Raw genomic sequence first — 21,114 nt, 5'->3', positions numbered from 1 at the left:
ATACTTACGTTAAACATTAATTGAGCCACTGAGTAATAGATAAGATATACACTAGGTACGGGGCGACGGGTGTGGTCGATGTAAGACGGGAGTGGTGTTCTAACCAAGTGCTGAGAAATAAGGTAGATTTATTTTGTTATTTTAATTAATTTATACAAGTACTCCCCGGTTATTGATTTTGGTTTGATTGTTCAGATAACACCACTGAAATTAAACAGGAAGTTAAGGTAGACTAACATTAGAATCTGTTTTCATTATGGGGAACAATGAAAGGCCCGCAGAGGGGATTGCAGGCTGAGGTTGTTAAAGGGACAGTGCACATTTATCACAGTTGTGTGTGTGTCTAATGGCTGGGGATTTAAGAAGTATTTTTGGGGAGACAATTTGGAGAAACACGAATAAAATATGAAACACCGAGACAAATTGTTTGAGAGGATTATCATAATTATTAGGTTTTGTTTTTGTAGTAAACATTTGGGTTAAGGGGATTTTCACGTTCCCAGAGACATGGTATTTTACAGATAGGGGAAAGGCAGACGGAGGGGCCCTCTCCCGCACTGCAGAGACCTTGAAAGTTGGAGAGAAGAGAGGAGAGGTTTTTGGAAAGGGGGGGGCCAGGACAGGCAAAGATAGCAGTTGCTGAGTGGAGACAGGGGGGAGAGTTGGACATGTGGAAAATGTAGGGGGCGCTCCTACAGGATAATGTCAGAACATAAGGATAATATACTAATCTCACCTAAGTCATTATTTAGAGTAGGTAAGGTTGATACCTGGGCAAAGCCAGGTATCAAAAGGGGGATGGGTAAATTGTGGTCTAGGATAGGATGGGGACTATTGGATAAGAAACTAATAATTTAAAAAATGTAAGCTAACAATTGGGCATAGAAGTTAAAGATATAATCAGATAAAACATATGAGAAGTTGTTTGTTAACCAAGCCTGTATGTCCAGGATTTTATGCATTACAGGTGAACTACAGGTGAAGTCACTCAATCCAGTCCCAGGGGCTTGGGGACCATAGAAGACCCCTGGTGACAGCTAGCTGAAAGAGCTACCCAGATTCATATCGCACGGCGGAAGGGTAAGACACTTTTTCACTGTCGGACAATAAACAGAGTTCGGGAGAAGAACTGGAATTAACAGAATTCCGGGGGCCAACTCTCGAATGAAGCAAACCTCCCTGTCCTATCACCCCTGTTTTTGTTCATAGAAGTGAGGATGTGTCTGGCTCTGGCTAAGTGATGTGTATTTTGTTCCAAAATGAACATAAGAGATCCCTAGATCTGGGTAGACAGGAAGTTAGAGTAGAGATTACACGATAACCGACTTCGGACTGTTCTAGGATTGGAGAAGAGGGTATCCTTATAGCATAGAGGATCCCACAAAGGTGGATAGGTTTTCCATGATATGGGGAAACCTGGGAGCAATGTTGAACTTTGTAAAGGTGATGAAATCCTACTAACCATAAAAATATTAAGCTCTCTGATGCAGGCACTCACACCCTCGGACTACAAAGGACGAAGACAGACATGATGGGTGTGTTTTCTATTAAGGTACTGCCAAGACCAGAGGTAACCGGACACACTCCTCTACCACCACTGTGTTAAAAATACCATTCAGGTAATTAATGTTAGAGACTATTCGGCTATTGATCAATTAGGAACTGAGACTGGTTTTGATGGTAGGGACAATTTGTGGCTGTCTTATATGAGGTACACAGCTAAAACCGAGAAGAAAGGACTGCATTATTTGTAGTCATGCTAGACCTGTTCTGGCTACACACCCATTTGCTGTGAAGGAGAGGGGTGGTTGTGTATTCTGAGAAGTTTTTACCAGGTTAAGCCCAATTCAACCCTCTGTTCCTCTTTGAGCCTTGTGTTTCCTGCAGTACCTCCTCATCGGGCCTCTTGGGGTGTTGAGGCATATGGGGGCAATTACGAGTGCATCACGGGTACAGATAATGGCATTGATTATGGGAGATTGCCTGAAGCTGATTGCAGTAGTAACATAACCATTAATTCCACTTGGCCAGTTACAGGCCTAAACCAAACTAGTGGTCTGGCTGATGTGTGGAGCCAAAAGAGTGCTGAGACCCATTCTTAGAGGAGAATGGCAAGGTACGTGTGGTCTGACCAGTGATAATTCCACTGACGATTGTTGATGTTGCTGCTGAACAGCTGCTGAGTTCTGTAACCAGGGGACCTGAAAACATTCCATCCCATGGGAGACATAGATGTAGTGCTCCATGGACAGAGGATGTAGTTGACATACACACTAACCTGTTGGGAGTGCCAGTGGGGGTTCCTCATGAGTTTCAGGCCTTGAGTAGGAATGATGGACTCTGGCACTTACTACCTACTATGGGTCCAGCCATGGTGGATGCTAGACAGACTGCATGGATTAATTATATCTACTATAATCAACTCCCGTGATGCACTCACTGGTATGTCTGAACAGCTTGAGGCCACATTTGGGGTTTCCAGACAGAATAGACTTGCCTTGGATATGCTTCTTGCCAGTCAGGGGGACGTTTGCAAGATGTTCGGTAAACAATGTTGCACGTATATTCCTAATAATACCAGTCCAGATGATATCTAGGGCGGGCTTGATGCACTATCTGATAAGATGAGGTCCACAGGGGGGGTGGAGGAGTCTGTTCTCTTGGCCTGGTTTGGTAAGTGCACTGATATGATGGTTACTGGATTTCTGACCCTAATTCTTGTATTATTTGTTATTGATGTGATGTGCTGCTTGCATCATACCGTGTTCTAAGAAATATGTTACAGATATGGTGAAGGCTTCAGGCATGTTGCCTTTGCTTGATGCTCCAGTTGGAGATACTGATACTGAAGCATGCTTTCAGGAGAGGATGGGACTGACTGAGGATGACCCATGGTATGCTGTGGGTGAGGTAGTAGAATAATTTTACACCACCACAGTTCCTTGTTATAAATTTTTATGATAGGTTTTCTTTCCAGTATGTTTGTTCTCCCTGTTGTAAAGGTTTAGAGTCCCTGGGTGGCAAGGAGCCCACCTGGTACAGGATAGGAGTAGCTGAGAGGACCAGATGGTTTCTAATAATTCTTTACTCTGTTTTCCATGACCAAAGTTTTATCCTACATCTTACATGTCAATAACAATAAAGTTTTATCCTGTTTTTGATAAGTGACACCCTTGCGGGTGACAAAAGGGGGAAACAAAAGCATACAACAAAGGCATATATAACTTGTTATTAATAATAAACTTTTTATTATTTTCATGAAATGCTATGACTGCTGAAATAAAGAAATGAGTGACACCCGGGGACTTAAATTTCACACTATTTTCTTTTGTTCTGTTTTTGAATGAGCTGTTCTCTTTTGACATGAAGGTAGTTTAAACTTTGTAACTGTTATATGATTCATTGCTGAATTTGTGTTCACACCCTTGGGGTTATTTTACATTATAGCCATTACCATATATAAGATTGAATATTATCTGCTGTTGCCTTGTGTGGAGGTATGTATGTGTTATGCTACCTAGCTGATTTGAAACATTGTTAAAAGTATCAGGGCCATGGAACTTTCTCATGCTGGAAAAATACAGAAGGGAGGGCACATTCAGAGCGTGGGGTTGCGAGAACAAGCGGTATTTTTGTTAGATAACAGGAGCCAGGTGCGAGATAACGGTATGGAGCATGAGACCCATCTTTCAGTTTTTGCAGCCATTTTAGGAGGGGGATCCAGTTGCTTTTATTGATTAAGCTTCTCCATTGTATGTCGTGTCCCATCTGGGATGGGAAGAGGGGGAAATTATTTTTCTTTGTGGGCCATTTCCGTATAGACTTACCTAGTATAGGCTATTTTTCCTTTTTGGATTATGTTTTCGTTTTTGCTTGGAGTAATGTATCTGGACTATATCACATCTCTTAGGAGATGTGAAGAGAGGGAATCACAACTTTTTCCTGCTGGAAAAAGTTGGCTTATGTGGACAATCATTTTACTTTTATTTTGAGCTGTTCTCCGCTCTGTTAAATGAGGGTTGTAAGTTCCTAGGTGGCTGGTAGCCAACTTAGTACATAGTGGGATTGAATGGAGAACATGATGGTAATACATATATATCTATACCAGTTTAATACCGTGCCTTATTTCATAGTCCCTTTGGGAGGAGTTTCTCTTTGTGTCTGGATGTAGTTAGGTTGTGTCACGTCTCGTGAAGAGAGGGTTTTGTAAAGAATTGCTATTTCTTATGCAAGTGACCAGCCTACTGCTATTACATTGCTATAACTGAGACAACGTATTTTCACAGTGAAACATGTTAGGTCCCATACAGGATAGCTTCCACACCCACACACACACATACACACACTAACTGCCGAGGACACACAGATAAGACATACACCCACACATTGGGAGGAAGAGACACAGCCTTGACTTGCAGACACAAGCACACACACACAATCTCCTTCCTAGCCGAACATTGTGTGACTGAGAACAGCCCGACGAGACCCGGAGGAACGACGGACGGCTCAACAGGACCAATCCAAGAAGACAACACCTCAACTGTGGCCAACCAAAAGACCGTGACTTCCAGACTCAACCTACTTTCTGTACTGTACATAACATGCTTGCAATCTGTTATCGGGGCTTCTTTCTGCTGGTTCCTTGTGAGCCAAATGAATGAGCCCGTATACGTTGTACCAGATATCTTTACTCTGAATAAACTGTCGCTTGTCATTGAATTGACCACCTTGTCCGAATCGATCCTTGACCGACTCGCCCTATCTACATATTACATTATCAACATATCCACGAATTCATCCAACTCTGGGTAATAAGAAAAACTTAACTGCCAGAAACTTGTAGTTGGGCGAGCCTTGTAGACTGCTGCTGTGGTGACCACAAACACCTAAACACGCTCAAATATTGGATTGAGACAAACTCACACTATGTATATCATAATTTAAGGATGTGGTAATTATGTATGTAGATATTTAACAAAAAACGGATGTCTGTCAATTTGTACGGATCCATGTTGTTTTTGATCTTATTATTGAGCGTTTAACGTTACCTCAGAGCAGAAACATGGTCAGGTTGAAAATCCAGATTCCTCAGACAGCAACATGAATGTTGGCTGACAGCATGCAACCAGTATGTTCTTCATTTTTTCCCCACATGTGACAGACCTTGCATTTGAATCAGTGCATGTTGGAGTCACACCTCTCATTTGTTTACAGTTAGCAAGGTAGCTAAATTATAGGACTTCCTAGCTGGTACAATAGGGACATCTTTTCCCCAATTGTCTAGGAAGAATTAGCCAATATTAGACGTAGTGTGCAAATACTCAGAGTTAGCTACACCAACACCCAATATATATGCAACATTAAAATGCATGTTTAGTTGGCTAGCTAGCTACATGGGTAGCTTACTAGTTAGGTAGCTAAAAGTAACTTGCACTTTTGGTACACATCATCCGAACACAGATATACAAATATTTGTCCTAACGTAGTTACTATCAATAGCTACCTAGCTAGAAAGCAGTCTAGCATGCACTTCACAGTGACATAAATACAATTAGCTATCTACCTGTACAAGCCCTCAACAAAAGATTCACTGCTTGCAGTTGCAACTAGCTAACTACTCCCACATCGGACTCATATAACTAACACTATAATATTACCTGCTCTTCGAATCTGTTTATTTTTTTATTTAATTTATTTTATTTCACCTTTATTTAACCAGGTAGGCTAGTTGAGAACAAGTTCTCATTTGCAACTGCGACCTGGCCAAGATAAAGCATAGCAGTGTGAACAGACAACACAGAGTTACACATGGAGTAAACAATTAACAAGTCAATAACACAGTAGAGAAAAAAAGGGGAGTCTATATACATTGTGTGCAAAAGGCATGAGGAAGTAGGCGAATAATTACAATTTTGCAGATTAACACTGGAGTGATAAATGATCAGATGGTCATGTACAGGTAGAGATATTGGTGTGCAAAAGAGCAGAAAAGTAAATAAATAAAACAGTATGGGGATGAGGTAGGTAAAAATGGATGGGCTATTTACCGATAGACTATGTACAGCTGCAGCGATCGGTTAGCTGCTCAGATAGCAGATGTTTGAAGTTGGTGAGGGAGATAAAAGTCTCCAACTTCAGCGATTTTTGCAATTCGTTCCAGTCACAGGCAGCAGAGAACTGGAACGAAAGGCGGCCAAATGAGGTGTTGGCTTTAGGGATGATCAGTGAGATACACCTGCTGGAGCGCGTGCTACGGATGGGTGTTGCCATCGTGACCAGTGAACTGACATAAGGCGGAGCTTTACCTAGCATGGACTTGTAGATGACCTGGAGCCAGTGGGTCTGGCGACGAATATGTAGCGAGGGCCAGCCGACTAGAGCATACAAGTCGCAGTGGTGGGTGGTATAAGGTGCTTTAGTGACAAAACGGATGGCACTGTGATAAACTGCATCCAGTTTGCTGAGTAGAGTGTTGGAAGCAATTTTGTAGATGACATCGCCGAAGTCGAGGATCGGTAGGATAGTCAGTTTTACTAGAGTAAGTTTGGAGGCGTGAGTGAAGGAGGCTTTGTTGCGGAATAGAAAGCCGACTCTTGATTTGATTTTCGATTGGAGATGTTTGATATGAGTCTGGAAGGAGAGTTTACAGTCTAGCCAGACACCTAGGTACTTATACATGTCCACATATTCAAGGTCGGAACCATTCAGGGTGGTGATGCTGGTCAGGCGTGCGGGTGCAGACTGCGAACGGTTGAAAAGCATGCATTTGGTTTTACTAGCGTTTAAGAGCAGTTATCACCGCCTGAACCCATTCCACTGGTTTACGTGCCGCCATGGCCGTGCGGATGGAAACCGCGATTGACTGCTTGCAATTCCAAGACGAATGTGGACGTTCGTGGCGATGTTAGGCCTGAAATAAGTCCCAAACCCGGCGTCTGAAGATGACAGTACGGCTTGGTTATTGTTCCCTTTGAGCAAGCTTTACCATGCCGCCATGACACACCACCGTAAGTCTTCCCAGTGAAACCGATGGGGATAGGAGATTGCAGAGCAAAGATACATGTGCGTCGCTTGTTGATGTCGATGGTAAAAGCTAAGAGGATACACACAAACATTGACCATATAATGTAATGTTGTTACATGTAACTAACTAGCTTGACTTGCCACCGTGTGAAACATGTATGCTACCATATGTTACTAAAAAGAGCAAACAATATTATAAAATGTAATCCAGGAGTTTATGTTTGAATTCTGGTTCTCTCACAACACAAGTCACTCAGAAAAGCATCTGTAGGCAGAAGCATGCTACATGTACATTTGGCATTTGAAAAAAATACAGCTGTGCTTTGCTACCGAATGCAAAATGTATCTGTATCATAAAAGTGTAGTGCAATATTCCCTTTTTGCCACACACATACTCTCTCTCACTAGGGACAAATGTTTTGGCTACTTGTCCAGAGAGGTTTGAGCTTTAGAAATGGATCTGCAGCAAAAGTAGACATTTACTGCCATCTACAGGTCAAAGGTCAGACTAGCATTCAGTCAAATGTAAACATGGGCGATCCACAGAAATTGGAAATGTGTGTTTCTGTTTGAGAAGTTAAACCAGTTAATTCCCTTATAACTGAGTGTCCTGCATCATGTATTATTTTATTGGTTGTAAATTAAATACGGTTTATTTTACAGTACATGTATTTTACACTGAATCATTGATATCTGGTTGAATGTTGGTTGTGGAACATATCTGAAGTACTATGTGTGTGTGTTCAATGAATCACACTGTGTGTGTGTGTGTGTGTGTGGGGAGGGGGGGTGCATGTTCTATACATTAATCAGGACAACATTACTTTGTTTAACCTACACCGTGACTATGACTGCATAATAAACTAAACTAAATATACTATGTAATTTTTAATCAAATGTGTTAACAGGGCAAAACACGAAAGAAGACAAAGGTCACCAATTCAATGCAAATATTACTGTATTAAAGGAAATTGTTGTATTAAGCTTGCTTTGAAAACCGTTTGAATGGCTTGGATATGCCTATGGAGATGGTGGAAAACATCCTGATTAGAAGGGGACGTTTGCGAGGCTTCTCCTGTTGAGAGGTGGAGGGAAGACCCTCTGGGAGTCCAAATGTGGCAGGATGTGCCACTATGTTGGGTGACACAAGAGAGAGAGTTGACATGCACTTTCATTTAGAAATGATGTTATATTGTATTCTTAGTTTCAACTCATTATTACTTTCACAAATAAATGAGAACCAGAATCTTGAGATTTGGAAACTATAAATAATTTTACATAAGAGATTACTATCGATAATATATAATGTACTGTATATAGGGTTTCATATTTTTGCAATAGCAGCTTTGTACACCAATATCTCAAACAGTAAATGTCCTGCTGTATGGACTTACACATGATATCTTCAGCAGTAGTCTGGTCTTGAGATACAGAAGGGCGGGAATTCTTCTTGGAATCCTTCTTGTTTCCCATCATGAATGGCTAAAACAAAAACATGTCAAAACAACTGTCACAGCAGAACAATCTCACGGTAATAACGATCACATCTTACACACCAGCAAAACAAGATTTATAAATGGTTTTGGAATTAATGGATGGTTTTACATTTTCTCTAAATAACATTGTTTACTCACATTGACACAATTGTTAACTTAAATAAGTGTGATGTACCTTTAAGTCGAATTTCAGTCTGGCAAGCCTTTGTAGGAAAGACAGCTTCCCTCTGGTAGCCTTCACATCTTCAGCCATGAGAAGAGCTTCTGGCCTGGTGGCTTCGAAAGATGTTCTTGAGGCTGCTCTTGATGCCTCGTTACAACTGTGGAGAAGCTCCTTGCTCAATGACTTCACAAGAATCCTATTGAATGTGGAGTCCTGAGTCGACACGGCCAGTTGGAGTATTTTCTCTGAGCCAAACTCCTTCAACAGATGTTTGTAGACGGTGCTGTATACTTTGTGACTCTTCAGGTTCTTGGGATAAGCTTGGGTCTCAGAGCAGCCTGACCATGCACAGAAGGCAGCTATAACTTTTGGAATCAGGTCTTGTGACGTGCGTGTGACGTCAGTTGGGTACAGATCCGTTTGGGTTTGGATTTTTGACAGAAGTCTCACCACTAACATGCTGATGAGGCCGGTGAAGTCATCATCACCGACTAAGTTGTCAGTGGATGGGGTTGAAAGCGAGGCAACATCCGGGCTGGTTGAATTCTGATCACAAACAATGCTCTGAGGTACACCGAAACAACTGATGGTATCCCTTTCCTCAGCATCTATGCTGGCCGCAGCATTGGAGGTCCCACTTGTTGTCATGCTGATGGCGGAGAAAGATGGCAGAGGGTAGGACTTACCACTCAGTAGACTGCCTATATCAGTTACAGTTCCGGTTGGAGATGACCCTCTGCTTTGTGCATCAGAAACCACAGAGTCCATGACCTGGCTTACCATTACTTTGGTAAACAGGCTGACTGTGTCACTAAATGCTGATGTAGAAAAAGAACATGAAATCCTATCTTCAGATACGCTAGCCGGCACACTAACTCCCTGAGCCAAACTCATTGAAGCTGTAGAGGGCACAAGACTAGGAAGCAAGAGGCGCTTCACAGACTCCTCTGCAAAAAGCTGAACCAGCTTGTAAGCTGTGGGCTTCCCCACCGTCTTGTCATTCCTCTTCAGCTCAGTAAGGACTGTATCGGAGGCACTCTTTCCAGCCGCCACTGTCAGAACCAGAGGGGTCAAGTTGCTCTCAGAAATGATGCGGTTGACTTGGTGAGTAAGATCACGTGAGAGAGCACCAATCCTACCCTGAGATATGAGCTCCTCCAGTCTTGCTATTGCAGCTGTTAGATCAGGGTGGAATGCAACCTCCCCTTCTTCCTCTGGATGTACCTCCTTTATGATGGTATCCACTATTGCAGACATGCTTTCCCTGGCATCACACACCAATGTTTTTGGCTTAGTAGATTTGCCCATGTCGATGACTGAGCATCTCACAATGGGCTGAGTAATACTCTCTGGTAAATCAGAAGAGATGGGAGTGCCAGGGAGTGAAAATTCCCACTCTGACTTCTTTGATCTGGCAGATGAGGATGACAACGAGGAGGAAGAACGCTGTGGCGCTTGATAGATCAGTTCCTCACCACATTCACTGCTTACCCTTTCAAAATCCTTCAGCATCATTCCAACCACATTCTCTATTTGTGAAAGCGCAGTCACCGTTTGGTCAGATTTTGACAGCTCTTTCTGAATTGAAACCAGAATATGGCTGAGGGTCTTTTTGGCTTGAGCCGTTGTTGCTTTGACTTGATTTTGCCATGTAAAATAATTCCTCATCTTTGTCTTCACATTGTGGTAAATAGTCTTTGCAGTTGTCCAGATCTTCTTCTCAGATACTTCCAAACCAGACTGTGAGCCTTTGGGTGTGGCCTCAGTGTACTCTGAGGTTTTCTCATCACTCTGTTGAAGCATAGAGTCTGCCTGCCATAGAGTAGTAGAAGACTCTGTGGGTGGGAAAAGGCTCTTCATGTCATTTCTAATTGATCCAACGATTTCAAAAGCAGTTATATCTGTATGCCTTAAGGAAATTGTTGATTTTTCTGGCAACATCTGAGAATCTGTCTGGCTGGAACTGACTTTGTTGGGAAAGCTACTGACTGATTTGAGCAGTATTTTTCGCACTTCGTTGGTAGCGTTCATCTGGAACTCCTCACTGGAGAGTTTCTCAATGACTGAGGCTGGAGTATCTCTTAATCCTTCCAACCATGAAGAACCAGACACAGGCATGTCTTCTAGATAAGACATGACACTGTCCAAAAAGCCACAGACTTCAAGGGAGTTGTAAGATGAACCCTCTGCAACAGATGATGTGCATTCCAAATCTGCCACCTCTGACCTATACATGGTCACAATCTGGGACAAGACCTCTTTGGTGCAGGGCACCATGTTGGAATCACAGAGAGACAGTAATGGTTGAGAGTTCTCACTTTGGCATTTACGGAGAGAACCAAGTCCTGTTGAGTTGACCACTTGCAGTATTGCCTCACTCTTACTGGTTTCAGGTTGCTCTGGTGTTTTTCTCCTAAAGTGTCAGTTGAATCACATCCATCAGATAAAGAAGATGAACTACGTTCTGATATAGGGGATTCACTCATACATGGGGAAGGCAAGCTCAGGATTGAAAGAGGCAGATCACTGGAGTCAGTATGCTCCAGAAGCACAGCACTGGAGTCAGCTTTTTCCATAAGTTCTTCCCCTTGGACTGAAGCTCCACCCATTCTGAGGAACAATGTCTCCAGCTTTGCCTGAAGTCTCTCGCAGAGTCTATGAGCTGCATGGAAGGGTTTCCGCTTTGTCGTACAGTGTCCCACTTGGGTATCTCTCTGGGTGCTTGTTGGCTTATCTAATTCAGCATACTGCACAATGTCCTTGACATCTTCAACAAAGTTATCAATTATTTTTGATGCCTCAGATTCTACTTTGGTCTGTATGAGCTCAGTGGCCGCAGAATCAAGGATCCTGTCAGATGGGCGAGATGCATTCATCAAGCTTGGAGTGGTACTAAACGAATGAGAAGGTTGAACCATACCAGAGATATCGCTCATTAACCTTCTCACAAGAATTTCACTCACAGCCTTTGAGGCTTTGGTCTTGAACTTCACACTAAACAGAGTGCCAAGATTTTGCATCATTGCTTTGCAAGATGTACATATTATGTTCAGCTCCTCTGGAACAGGAGAGTCTTCAACATCCAGGTGCTCCACTACAAGGTCACTGCCAGATGCCAACATTTTAACTTTCACAGCCACTTCTCGAAAAACCTTAGCCAATTCCGGATCTTTTTTCCAATTCACCCACCATCTCTGCAATAACAGTCATCACCTCTTCTGTTGCAGGTGGAATGCATGACTCTAATACAGAGGTGAAGCTCTGGTCCTCTGGAGTGGCGTGATCATCAAAACATTTCTGGACCATGTTGACCATTTGTTCAGCGGCCTGGTTACCAGAAGAAATAGGGGAGGACTGCCCTGAAATGGCTCTGCTGATGGTCGCAGAGAGGGCAGAGTTAAGCTGTTCGACCACCACCTTGATAAGACCAACAGTCAGCTCAGGTGGGCAAGAGGACAGGATATTATGATCAGACAGTTGCTCCTGGACACTTTTGATGATTCTGTCCTCTGTCATTCCCAGGTGGACTTTCACTGAGGTCTGGGAACTTTAAAACGAACAAGCAAAGCATGATAATTCCTGTCTTAACTTGGCAAATCGGTCAAGCGTTGTAATTTTAGTATTCTAAATATCTACATGTCCTTTTGATCGCTTTACATGCTCATTAAGGCTGATACATTACATGTTGTACTACATCAGATAGAGTAAATTGCATTGGCTAACACTGGGATAGATGATCTTGGTGAAATCCATACATGAAAACCTTAAGGGGAACATACCTCTTAGAAGAGGGTGTTAGGGACCTAAGATGTTGAGCCCCTGTGCCGCCCTTATACATTTTCTTCGCCAGATATCTAACTTCCTGGATGAGCTCCAGTCTTTCCTGATCAAAGGCAGCAAAGGATCTTGCACTGCCACCCCTCTTGGGTGAGTCAGTGTCGTCGTCAGCAAAGTCCTTTACCCCAAGTACGCGGGCCAGGGCTGGCAGCAGGATCTGCAGGGTGGTCTGTGTGATGAAGGTTACAATTGTCTTGCACAATTTGGCAAGCTGTTCCTTCGTCATCTGTTTTGAACAAACAGAACAAAAACAGTCTTTTCAATGGAACTGTGATGTCAAGTATTCTAGATCGAACAGAATGCATTTGATCAACATTGTTATTCTTGTCTGTGACTGAATTCAAAGTTTGATGAAGTCTGACAGAGAAATGAACATGAATAACAGAATATGACTTGATGGCTAATCTCTGAATTCAACAGATCATTGACACATCAAAGGTCAAAGGCAGGTAGGGAAACTTACAGGGTTTTTAGTCCTTTGTAGATCACTTGCCACTGCCTAGAACATTTAAAATAAGTGTTTTAGTTAGTGTTTAGTTCCCACTGCACAATATTTCATAAATGTTGAACATTACAGAAAAACTTTTAACATACTCATCAGTAAGATTGCGCAGGAATGAGATGAGGATTGGGTAGGAGTATTCCATCTCATCCTTGTTGCCTGGGCCGAATGCAGCCTTAACAGCTTTCTTCTCCAGGAGCTCAATTACAGATCCTCTATCCAGGTGTTTATTCCTGGAGACTAAAGATGTGATTGCCATAGAGGAAGTAGAAACAAAATTAAAGAGAAATCAGACGTTTTATCTCTTAATACTCTGATTTCATTGTTTTAGGGTTTTAGAATAGGCCTATTTGAATAAAGCTATCTATGTGACCTTTCTTACTGATTACAGTAGACTACAGTTTCATTGAAAATGGATAGCACAACCTGCACATCACAGACAGAATAGAGAAACAATGTAGTACTACAGAGGTAAATCTCTGACCTGCATCGTTGTCAGTGCCCAGCTTCCTTGACTTCTTGCCACTCCTCTTACTTTTTGCCTAGGATAGAACAGAACAGATTCCAGATCTCAAATGATGGCAGACATGTAACACCAGGGCCCGTATACATAAAGTTCATCAGATAAGGTGTGGGCTCAAACTTGCCCAAATAATTGTATTCATTATGATCTCAAATGCAAAACTGATCCTAGATAAGCACTCCTACTCTGAGACAATTTATGAATAGGCTATGGGCCAGGTCAAAACAGCTCTTAAAACACGTTTTGAAAACAGCTACTACGTATGTTGTTATCTGATATATATAGATATCTATGGTATGGCTGCTATCAGGTACAGAGTGTAACCCAGTAGGCCTATTATGTGCTCTGTCACTCGTGCTATCTTACCTTCCTTCCCTTCTTGGCCTCCTCTTTGGGCGTGGCCACCGGTTCTTCCTCAACAACTTCCTTTCCTTCCCTCTGAGGATCACCATCCTCCCTCTGTGCTACCTGAAGGTCAGACATTCCAATAAGTAATAATATGTCAATGTCAGAGTAGATCTGTGCAGAGGACATCATAAATAGAGCTACAGCCATTTCAGAGCTAAGCTGGTGACTTTATAAAGAATGGTACATTTGCTTTACAATATGTTATAGCTTTTTACAAGAAATATCCGCTTATATTGCTTTACCCTTTTTACTTTCCCCCAATATTGTATGAAGTAATTTAGCTGACCTTTTCTTCATCCATTCAAGCTATTTTATATCTCAAAAAGCATGTCCTTGTCTGTGTTGGTTACATTCAAGTTGAGTTCAGGTCGAGAGTGAGGACAATATTGCAGGCAGGGACTGTAATTTAGGGCTACATGCTACGTCATGGAACGTTAGACCTTTATGACATCACAAATAGTATTTTTAGGAAGAGCGCGGGAAAGGTTACTTGCCCACTCAGTAGGACTAGCTAATATTGACAGAAATTTCCCCGTCAAACGTTTTCGATTGCCTACCCCTACGCCTTCCATCGAACATGGTCCTTCCTGCCTTTGCAATATTGTCTCTCTTGTGGGTTTACTTACGTATGACATGTAGGCTGACTGTGTCGGATCAAGTTGATTGATCTGTCCTAGTCAGCCTTAGGTTGAACCCAAAATCTTCTGGGAAATATTTGTTAATAATATTCATTTCAATATCGTTTTATTCATTGATTTAGTCCCAATCCAATCCTATTGTTGGCTGCAAATCCCCACCAAATATGTCATTGTAGGACATACTGTAGCGGGAGAAAGTGAGAGCTGCAACGTGGACGCGTTCGGTGGCTCCTTCAGTGCAGAGGCAAGCGCGTATGCCAGTGCCACTAAAGCCCGGGCTTGTGAGGCAGTAGTCTACAACGCTGACAGGCAACACCTTGTCATTTTATTAACTCACTGGAATGACCTTGTCTTCTTCATTCATTTCGATTGCACTTCCTTTCGTGGTGAAATTAGTTTTGATTACTATTAACTTTAATCCACAGAGTTTAAGTGTTTATGTTGCCCACGTCATCATGTGATGCTGTGAGCAAACTATTTATGCCCAGCCTTCCAAGATAGGCCTGGGCTGCATAACACTATGAATCTGGGAAAACGTAACACTTAAAAAAAGTTTTACAGTGCAAAAATAGCGTTGGCCTACTTGTGTACTATTCAAATCCACACTAAAGCCACACCTCTTCACACAGATTTACCCAGATTCTGTTGTTTTAGCTTAAACCTCTGTTAAATTCACTTCCCTGGTTAATCTGTCATCATGTTTAGTGTTCTCCATGGTTAGTCTGTCTCTATGTTTAGTGCACTTTAATATAGCCTGTTTACTTATTTGAATGTTTGATTATATTGCTTTTTATCCTGCAGATTTTGTTGTGGATTTAAATTGACTTTGGGTGTCTTGAAAATCACTTAAAATAGCACTGTTGTTCTAATCGTGGCGGAGATCTTTGTGGGCTATACTCGGCCTTGTCTCAGGATGGTAAGTTGGTGGTTGAAGATATCCCTCTAGTGGTGTGGGGGATGTGCTTTGGCAAAGTGGGTGGGGTTATATCCTTCCTGTTTGGCCCTGTCCGGGGGTGTCCTCGGATGGGGCCACAGTGTCTCCTGACCCCTCCTGTCTCAGCCTCCAGTATTTATGCTGCAGTAGTTTATGTGTCGGGGGCTAGGGTCAGTTTGTTATATCTGGAGTACTTCTCCTGTCCTATTCGGTGTCCTGTGTGAATCTAAGTGTGCGTTTTCTAATTCTCTCCTTCTCTCTTTCTTTCTCTCTCTCGGAGGACCTGAGCCCTAGGACCATGTCCCAGGACTACCTGACATGAGGACTCCTTGCTGTCCCCAGTCCACCTGGCCATGCTCCTGCTCCAGTTTCAACTGACCTGAGCCCTAGGACCGTGCCCCAGGACTACCTGACATGAAGGCTCCTTGCTGTCCCCAGTCCACCTGACTGTGCTGCTGCTCCAGTTTCAACTGTTCTGCCTTATTATTATTCGACCATGCTGGTCATTTATGAACATTTGAACATCTTGGTCATGTTCTGTTATAATCTCTACCCGGCACAGCCAGAAGAGGACTGGCCACCCCACATAGCCCGGTTCCTCTCTAGGTTTCTTCCTAGGTTTTGGCCTTTCTAGGGAGTTTTTCCTAGCCACCGTGCTTTTACACCTGCATTGTTTGCTGTTTGGGGTTTTAGGCTGGGTTTCTGTACAGCACTTTGAGATATCAGCTGATGTACGAAGGGCTATATAAATAAATTTGATTTGATTTGATTTGATTTGATTTAATCGTCAGATCGCAGGTATTCTGATCTTCACTGTCCATGGTGCTGAATCTGGCTGGGTAGATGAGTTTGAATGCTGAAAACTTGTTTGCCTACATTTAAAAGCCTTGTGAAGTCAAAATAATTGTATTTCATATTGTACAACAGCTTATGAAACTAACACTGTAAATGTGTTTTACAAAAATGTGATCGGGGTTGCTTCCTGATAGTTCTGGTTGAAAATACGGAGCATGTTCCTCTGCCCAGGCCTTGCTGACACTTGCCAGATCTTATACTGCCTGGATAGGTAGTTTGTGTGTCAGCTAACCACATCATATGTTATAGCAATCTGTCAGTCGATGACACAATGGATGACTTGGCACACAACCATTGGTTGATGCATGCAACACCTGAGCAGGGACACATTCTTTTCACAGCACTTCAATGCAAAGTAATTTTCGTAGAAGATTTGGAGAGCATTTTCACTAACCCTAACCCTTTTCCTAACCTTAACCTCAGTTTCCTAACCTGCTACGAAAAATTCACTTCGATATTGAAGTGCCATGAAAAGAGAGTTTCTCACATCTATACAGCACCTTCTAATCAGCAGGTTTGCATGGGCGAGAGTTTTGGCTCTCCATGGCGACATCACCATGTGTAAATTGGTTTATAGACCAACGACAAAGAGAGTGCCAATACCAGCTAGTTTTAATTTCCCCTCCACACTGACCACTCCCAGACAGTCCTAGCAAAATTATTGCTTGAGAAAGTTTTTTTTGCAAAAAATAAATTTTTGACCATTTTCTTCGTAATCTATTACAGTAAGGTACTTAATTGTTACCCAGAAATGATTTGATATTGATATAAAAACGTCTGCTTTGGGCCTTAAAAAGATATGTGCACTACACACTCAGAAATCACATATATTTACATTTTAGAATGTATTTTATCAAGAAATAAGTTATACATGTCTTTTTTAATCTTACTCTTAGTTGCTAATAATTAATTTGGCTGTGGTTCATTTGATTTTCAGCACAACCCTGTTTGATAACGTATAGTATTATAGTGACTTCTTGTGGTAAAATGTCAAACTCACAACTAAACTTATTAAAATGGTGGTTTTCTTTACCCTGTCTTATCAAACAGTGCAACATTTGACTGATGAAATAGCATTCTTCTAAAATTCTTACACTTCTAGATGCAAAATACAAGTCACTATCCCAATACTGTTTGATTCTGCCATTTTTGAAATACTATTTACAAATATGAGCGCAAATGTCTGAGATCGAGACTCCAACATTTAACATTTCAGTTAAAAACCCTTTGGATAATATCAACATTAATTACTTAACAGCTTAACACATACACACCATGCAAATATCAATAAACAGAGGAACACATGCTACAAATAGTTAGTGACTACCTACCAGTCAATTAAATTACATTATTCAGAAAAATAACATTGTTATAAGAGACAAATTTCATTTAGACAACATAAATGACTGCATCTGGACACAGGTCAAAACTACTCTGCCGAGCTCAAGTTACCAGCTATGTATGGTTCCAACACTTACATTTATTGAGTTATTGAAAAGTATCCTACAAACATTGTTCGAATGTGAAAGTGATCAGGTTCTGAAACAGGTGTGTTTGTATTGAAGAACGCTGAGATTGTGGACAGTAGGACTTGTGTGAACAGACTGAAGATAATGATGTTTTCCTTTCTCTGTCTTTCGAAACTCAGGAACAGTTTGAATGTTTTCATATTGTAATTTAAACAATGGTATGGATGATTAAGCTGGATCTTTCTCTCTGAATCAGGAGTGCACTTTCATTCTCCCAATTTTTCCAAAAGCCCAATCTGAGCAACCTTTGCTATAAACCCTGTCTTTCCCATTGTTGTTTCAAAAGTGGAAAATGATCAATTTGATAATCACACATAATGGGCATTTCACAGCCAAGACTTTTTGATCCTTCCCATCAAGGCCATGTTGGCCAGTTTAACCTTCACCCGGCCCCTCTCTTCAAGAGTCCTCTTGGAGGTGCACTCCACAGTCGGTCTCAAAGGAGATGGCTGGGACGTGAGTGAGCAGGTGGCCCCCAGCCTTCTCCTGGGCCATGGGCGTGGGAGTCTGCAGGACCAGCCCGTGCGTCGCTTGTTGATGTTGAAGGTAAAAGCTAAGAGGAAACACACAAACATTGACCATATAATGTAATGTTGTTACATGTAACTAACTAGCTTGACTTGCCACCGTGTGAAATATGTATGCTACCATATGTTACTAAAAAGAGCAAACAATATTATAAAATGTAATCCAGGAGTTTGTTTGAATTCTGGTTCTCTCACAACACAAGTCACTCAAAAAACTACAGCTGTGCTATGCTACCGAATGCAAAATGTATCGGTATCATAAAAGTGTAGTGCAATATTCCCTTTTTTTGCCACACACACACACACACACACACACACACACACACACACACACACACACACACACACACACACACACACACACACACACACACACACACACACACACACACACACACACACACACACACACACACACTCTCTCTCACTAGGGACAAATGTTTCGGCAACTTGTCCAGAGAGGTTTGAGCTTTAGAAGTGGATCTGCAGCAAAAGTCGACCTTTACTGCCATCTACAGGTCAAAGGTCAGACTATCATTCAGTAAAATGTAAACATGGGCGATCCACAGAAAATGGAAATGTGTGTGTTTCTGTTTGAGAAGTTAAACCAGTTAATTCCCTTATAACTGAGTGTCCTGCATCATGTATTATTTTATTGGTTGTAAATTAAATACGGTTTATTTTACAGGACATGTATTTTACACTGAATCATTGATATCTGGTTGAATGTTGGTTGTGGGACATATCTGAAGTACTATGTGTGTGTGTTCAATGAATCACACTGTGTGTGGGTGGGGGGGTGCATGTTCTATACATTATTCAGGACAACATTACTTTGTTTAGCCTACACCGTGACTGCATAATAAACTAAACTAAATATACGATGTATTATCTAATCAAATGTGTTAACAGGGCAACACAAAAGAAGACAAAGGCCATCAATTTAATGCAAATATTACTGTATTAAAGGAAATTGTTGTATTAAGCTTGCTTTGAAAACTGTTCGAATGGCTCGGATAGGCCTATGGAGATGGTGGAAAACATCCTGATTAGAAGGGGACGTTTGCGAGGCTTCTCCTGTTGAGAGGTGGAGGGAAGACCCTCTGGGAGTCCAGGATGTGCCACTATGTTGGGCGACAGAAGAGAGAGAGTTGACATGCACTTTCATTTAGAAATTATGTTATATTGTATTCTTAGTTTCAACTCATTATTACTTTCACAAATAAATGAAAACCAGAATCTTGAGATTTGGAAACTATAAATCATTTTACATAAGAGATTACTATCGATAATATATAATGTACTGTATATAGGGTTTAATATTTTTGCAATAGCAGCTTTGTACACCAATATCTCGAACAGTAAACGTCCGGGAGCACGTGATGCCGCGGAGCTGAGCAGACGTTGACAAACCGAGCTCTTCGAAGTTATTCTATTTTTTACCTAAATAACAACGTTGAAATAATATTCTAACATCGGCTGATAAATTGTCAAGTACTTACCTTCCCAAAGAGCCATGGACCTCCGACCGAGAGGCAAGAAGGACGACCAAAACGTCGTTGATTCCCAAGATAACGATAACGCTACAGCTAGCAAGATTAGCATTAGCCCTCATAACTCAGACGAAAGTTCCAGACTGTTGCGAGCCTGCCGACATGCTGGCTACTCTCCTCCGGGAAATTCAGGATGGTAACGGAGGTCTTTCTCTGAAAATTGATAAGAAATCGGCTGAACTCCATTCTTCCATTGACGACCTGAAATCCTCCATGAATGATCTCCTTTTGAGAACGACTGAGGCAGAGTTGCGCATTAGCACAGTTGAAGATACCATCGCTAGACATGACCAGGTCTTGACACAACTGCAAAAGGACAATGCCTACCTCAAAAACAAAGTAGATCAGATGGAGAACCAGAGTAGACGTAGTAATATCCGTGTGGTGGGATTGAAAGAGGACAGCGAGGGCCGTGACCCGGTCCGTTTCTTCACTCAATGGATCCCGGAGGTCCTAGGCATAATCAACTTCACCAAGCCGCTGGAAATCGAACGCGCCCACAGAACATCAGCGCCGAAACACCGGCCAGATGAGCCCCCACGAGCCATCCGGATCAGGTTCCTCCGTTTCCAAGACAGAGAGAAGATACTGCAACTCGCAAGAGCCAAAGGGGACATCGCCATCGATGGGAAGAGGGTCAGCCTTTTCCCAGATATGAGCGCGGATCTCGCCAGACGCCGCAAGCAGTTCAGACCTGCCGCCAAAGCACCGAAGGAGAAGAACATCACCGGCTACCTCATCCACCCTGCGCAGATGAAAGTTCAGTACAAAGGCCGAAGCCATCTCTTCAACACACAGGGAGAAAGAAGTGCACACTTTTCTCAAAGAACTGAGCAACGTCTGAGCCAGGACGGTCTCTCTGGGGGATAAAATGCAGTTCGTTTGTTTTCTCTTATCCGGATTGAACTGTTGGTATCTCCCGGTCACTTTAATTGATTTGTACATTTTCAACTAACCGTATCTTCCCGGGGTGAGTTCTATTACATTTACAGGAGAGTATATTTTGGTTTAGTCCATATCTACTGGGCGAAGCAATAAATGGGTTTAGGCCCATTGCTTTCCCCCTCATGTTAATCTTTCGAAAAGAGACTCAACCATCCCTTACCGTGGGCAGTAAATATTCAGC

General features: G+C 42.2%; 3 protein-coding genes across 3 annotated transcripts in view; all 3 read right to left on the bottom strand.

The window, feature by feature from the left end:
• LOC127908721 (neurofibromin-like) overlaps positions 1-5,195 on the bottom strand; it is a 72,376-nt gene extending 67,181 nt beyond the window's left edge. The window contains exon 1 of the mRNA XM_052467868.1: positions 5,049-5,195. The gene's annotated coding sequence lies outside the window, so the exon portion shown is untranslated. The remainder of the gene's footprint in view (positions 1-5,048) is intronic.
• The window catches only part of LOC127908715 (neurofibromin-like), a 72,223-nt gene that overhangs the window by 23,450 nt on the left and 27,659 nt on the right, over positions 1-21,114 (bottom strand). The gene's annotated exons all lie outside the window — the stretch shown is intronic.
• On the bottom strand, positions 7,753-11,848 carry LOC127908710 (serine-rich adhesin for platelets-like). The gene is made up of 3 exons (XM_052467832.1): positions 8,695-11,848; positions 8,418-8,505; positions 7,753-8,154 (listed from the first exon to the last, which is right to left on the bottom strand). The coding sequence occupies exons 1-3, from the start codon at positions 10,957-10,959 to the stop codon at positions 8,003-8,005; spliced, it is 2,505 nt and encodes an 834-aa protein (XP_052323792.1). The 5' UTR covers positions 10,960-11,848; the 3' UTR covers positions 7,753-8,002.

This window comes from Oncorhynchus keta, chromosome 18 (genome assembly GCF_023373465.1).
Source record: "Oncorhynchus keta strain PuntledgeMale-10-30-2019 chromosome 18, Oket_V2, whole genome shotgun sequence".
NCBI lineage: Eukaryota > Metazoa > Chordata > Actinopteri > Salmoniformes > Salmonidae > Oncorhynchus > Oncorhynchus keta.
This window is presented reverse-complemented; position numbering and strand designations above follow the sequence as displayed.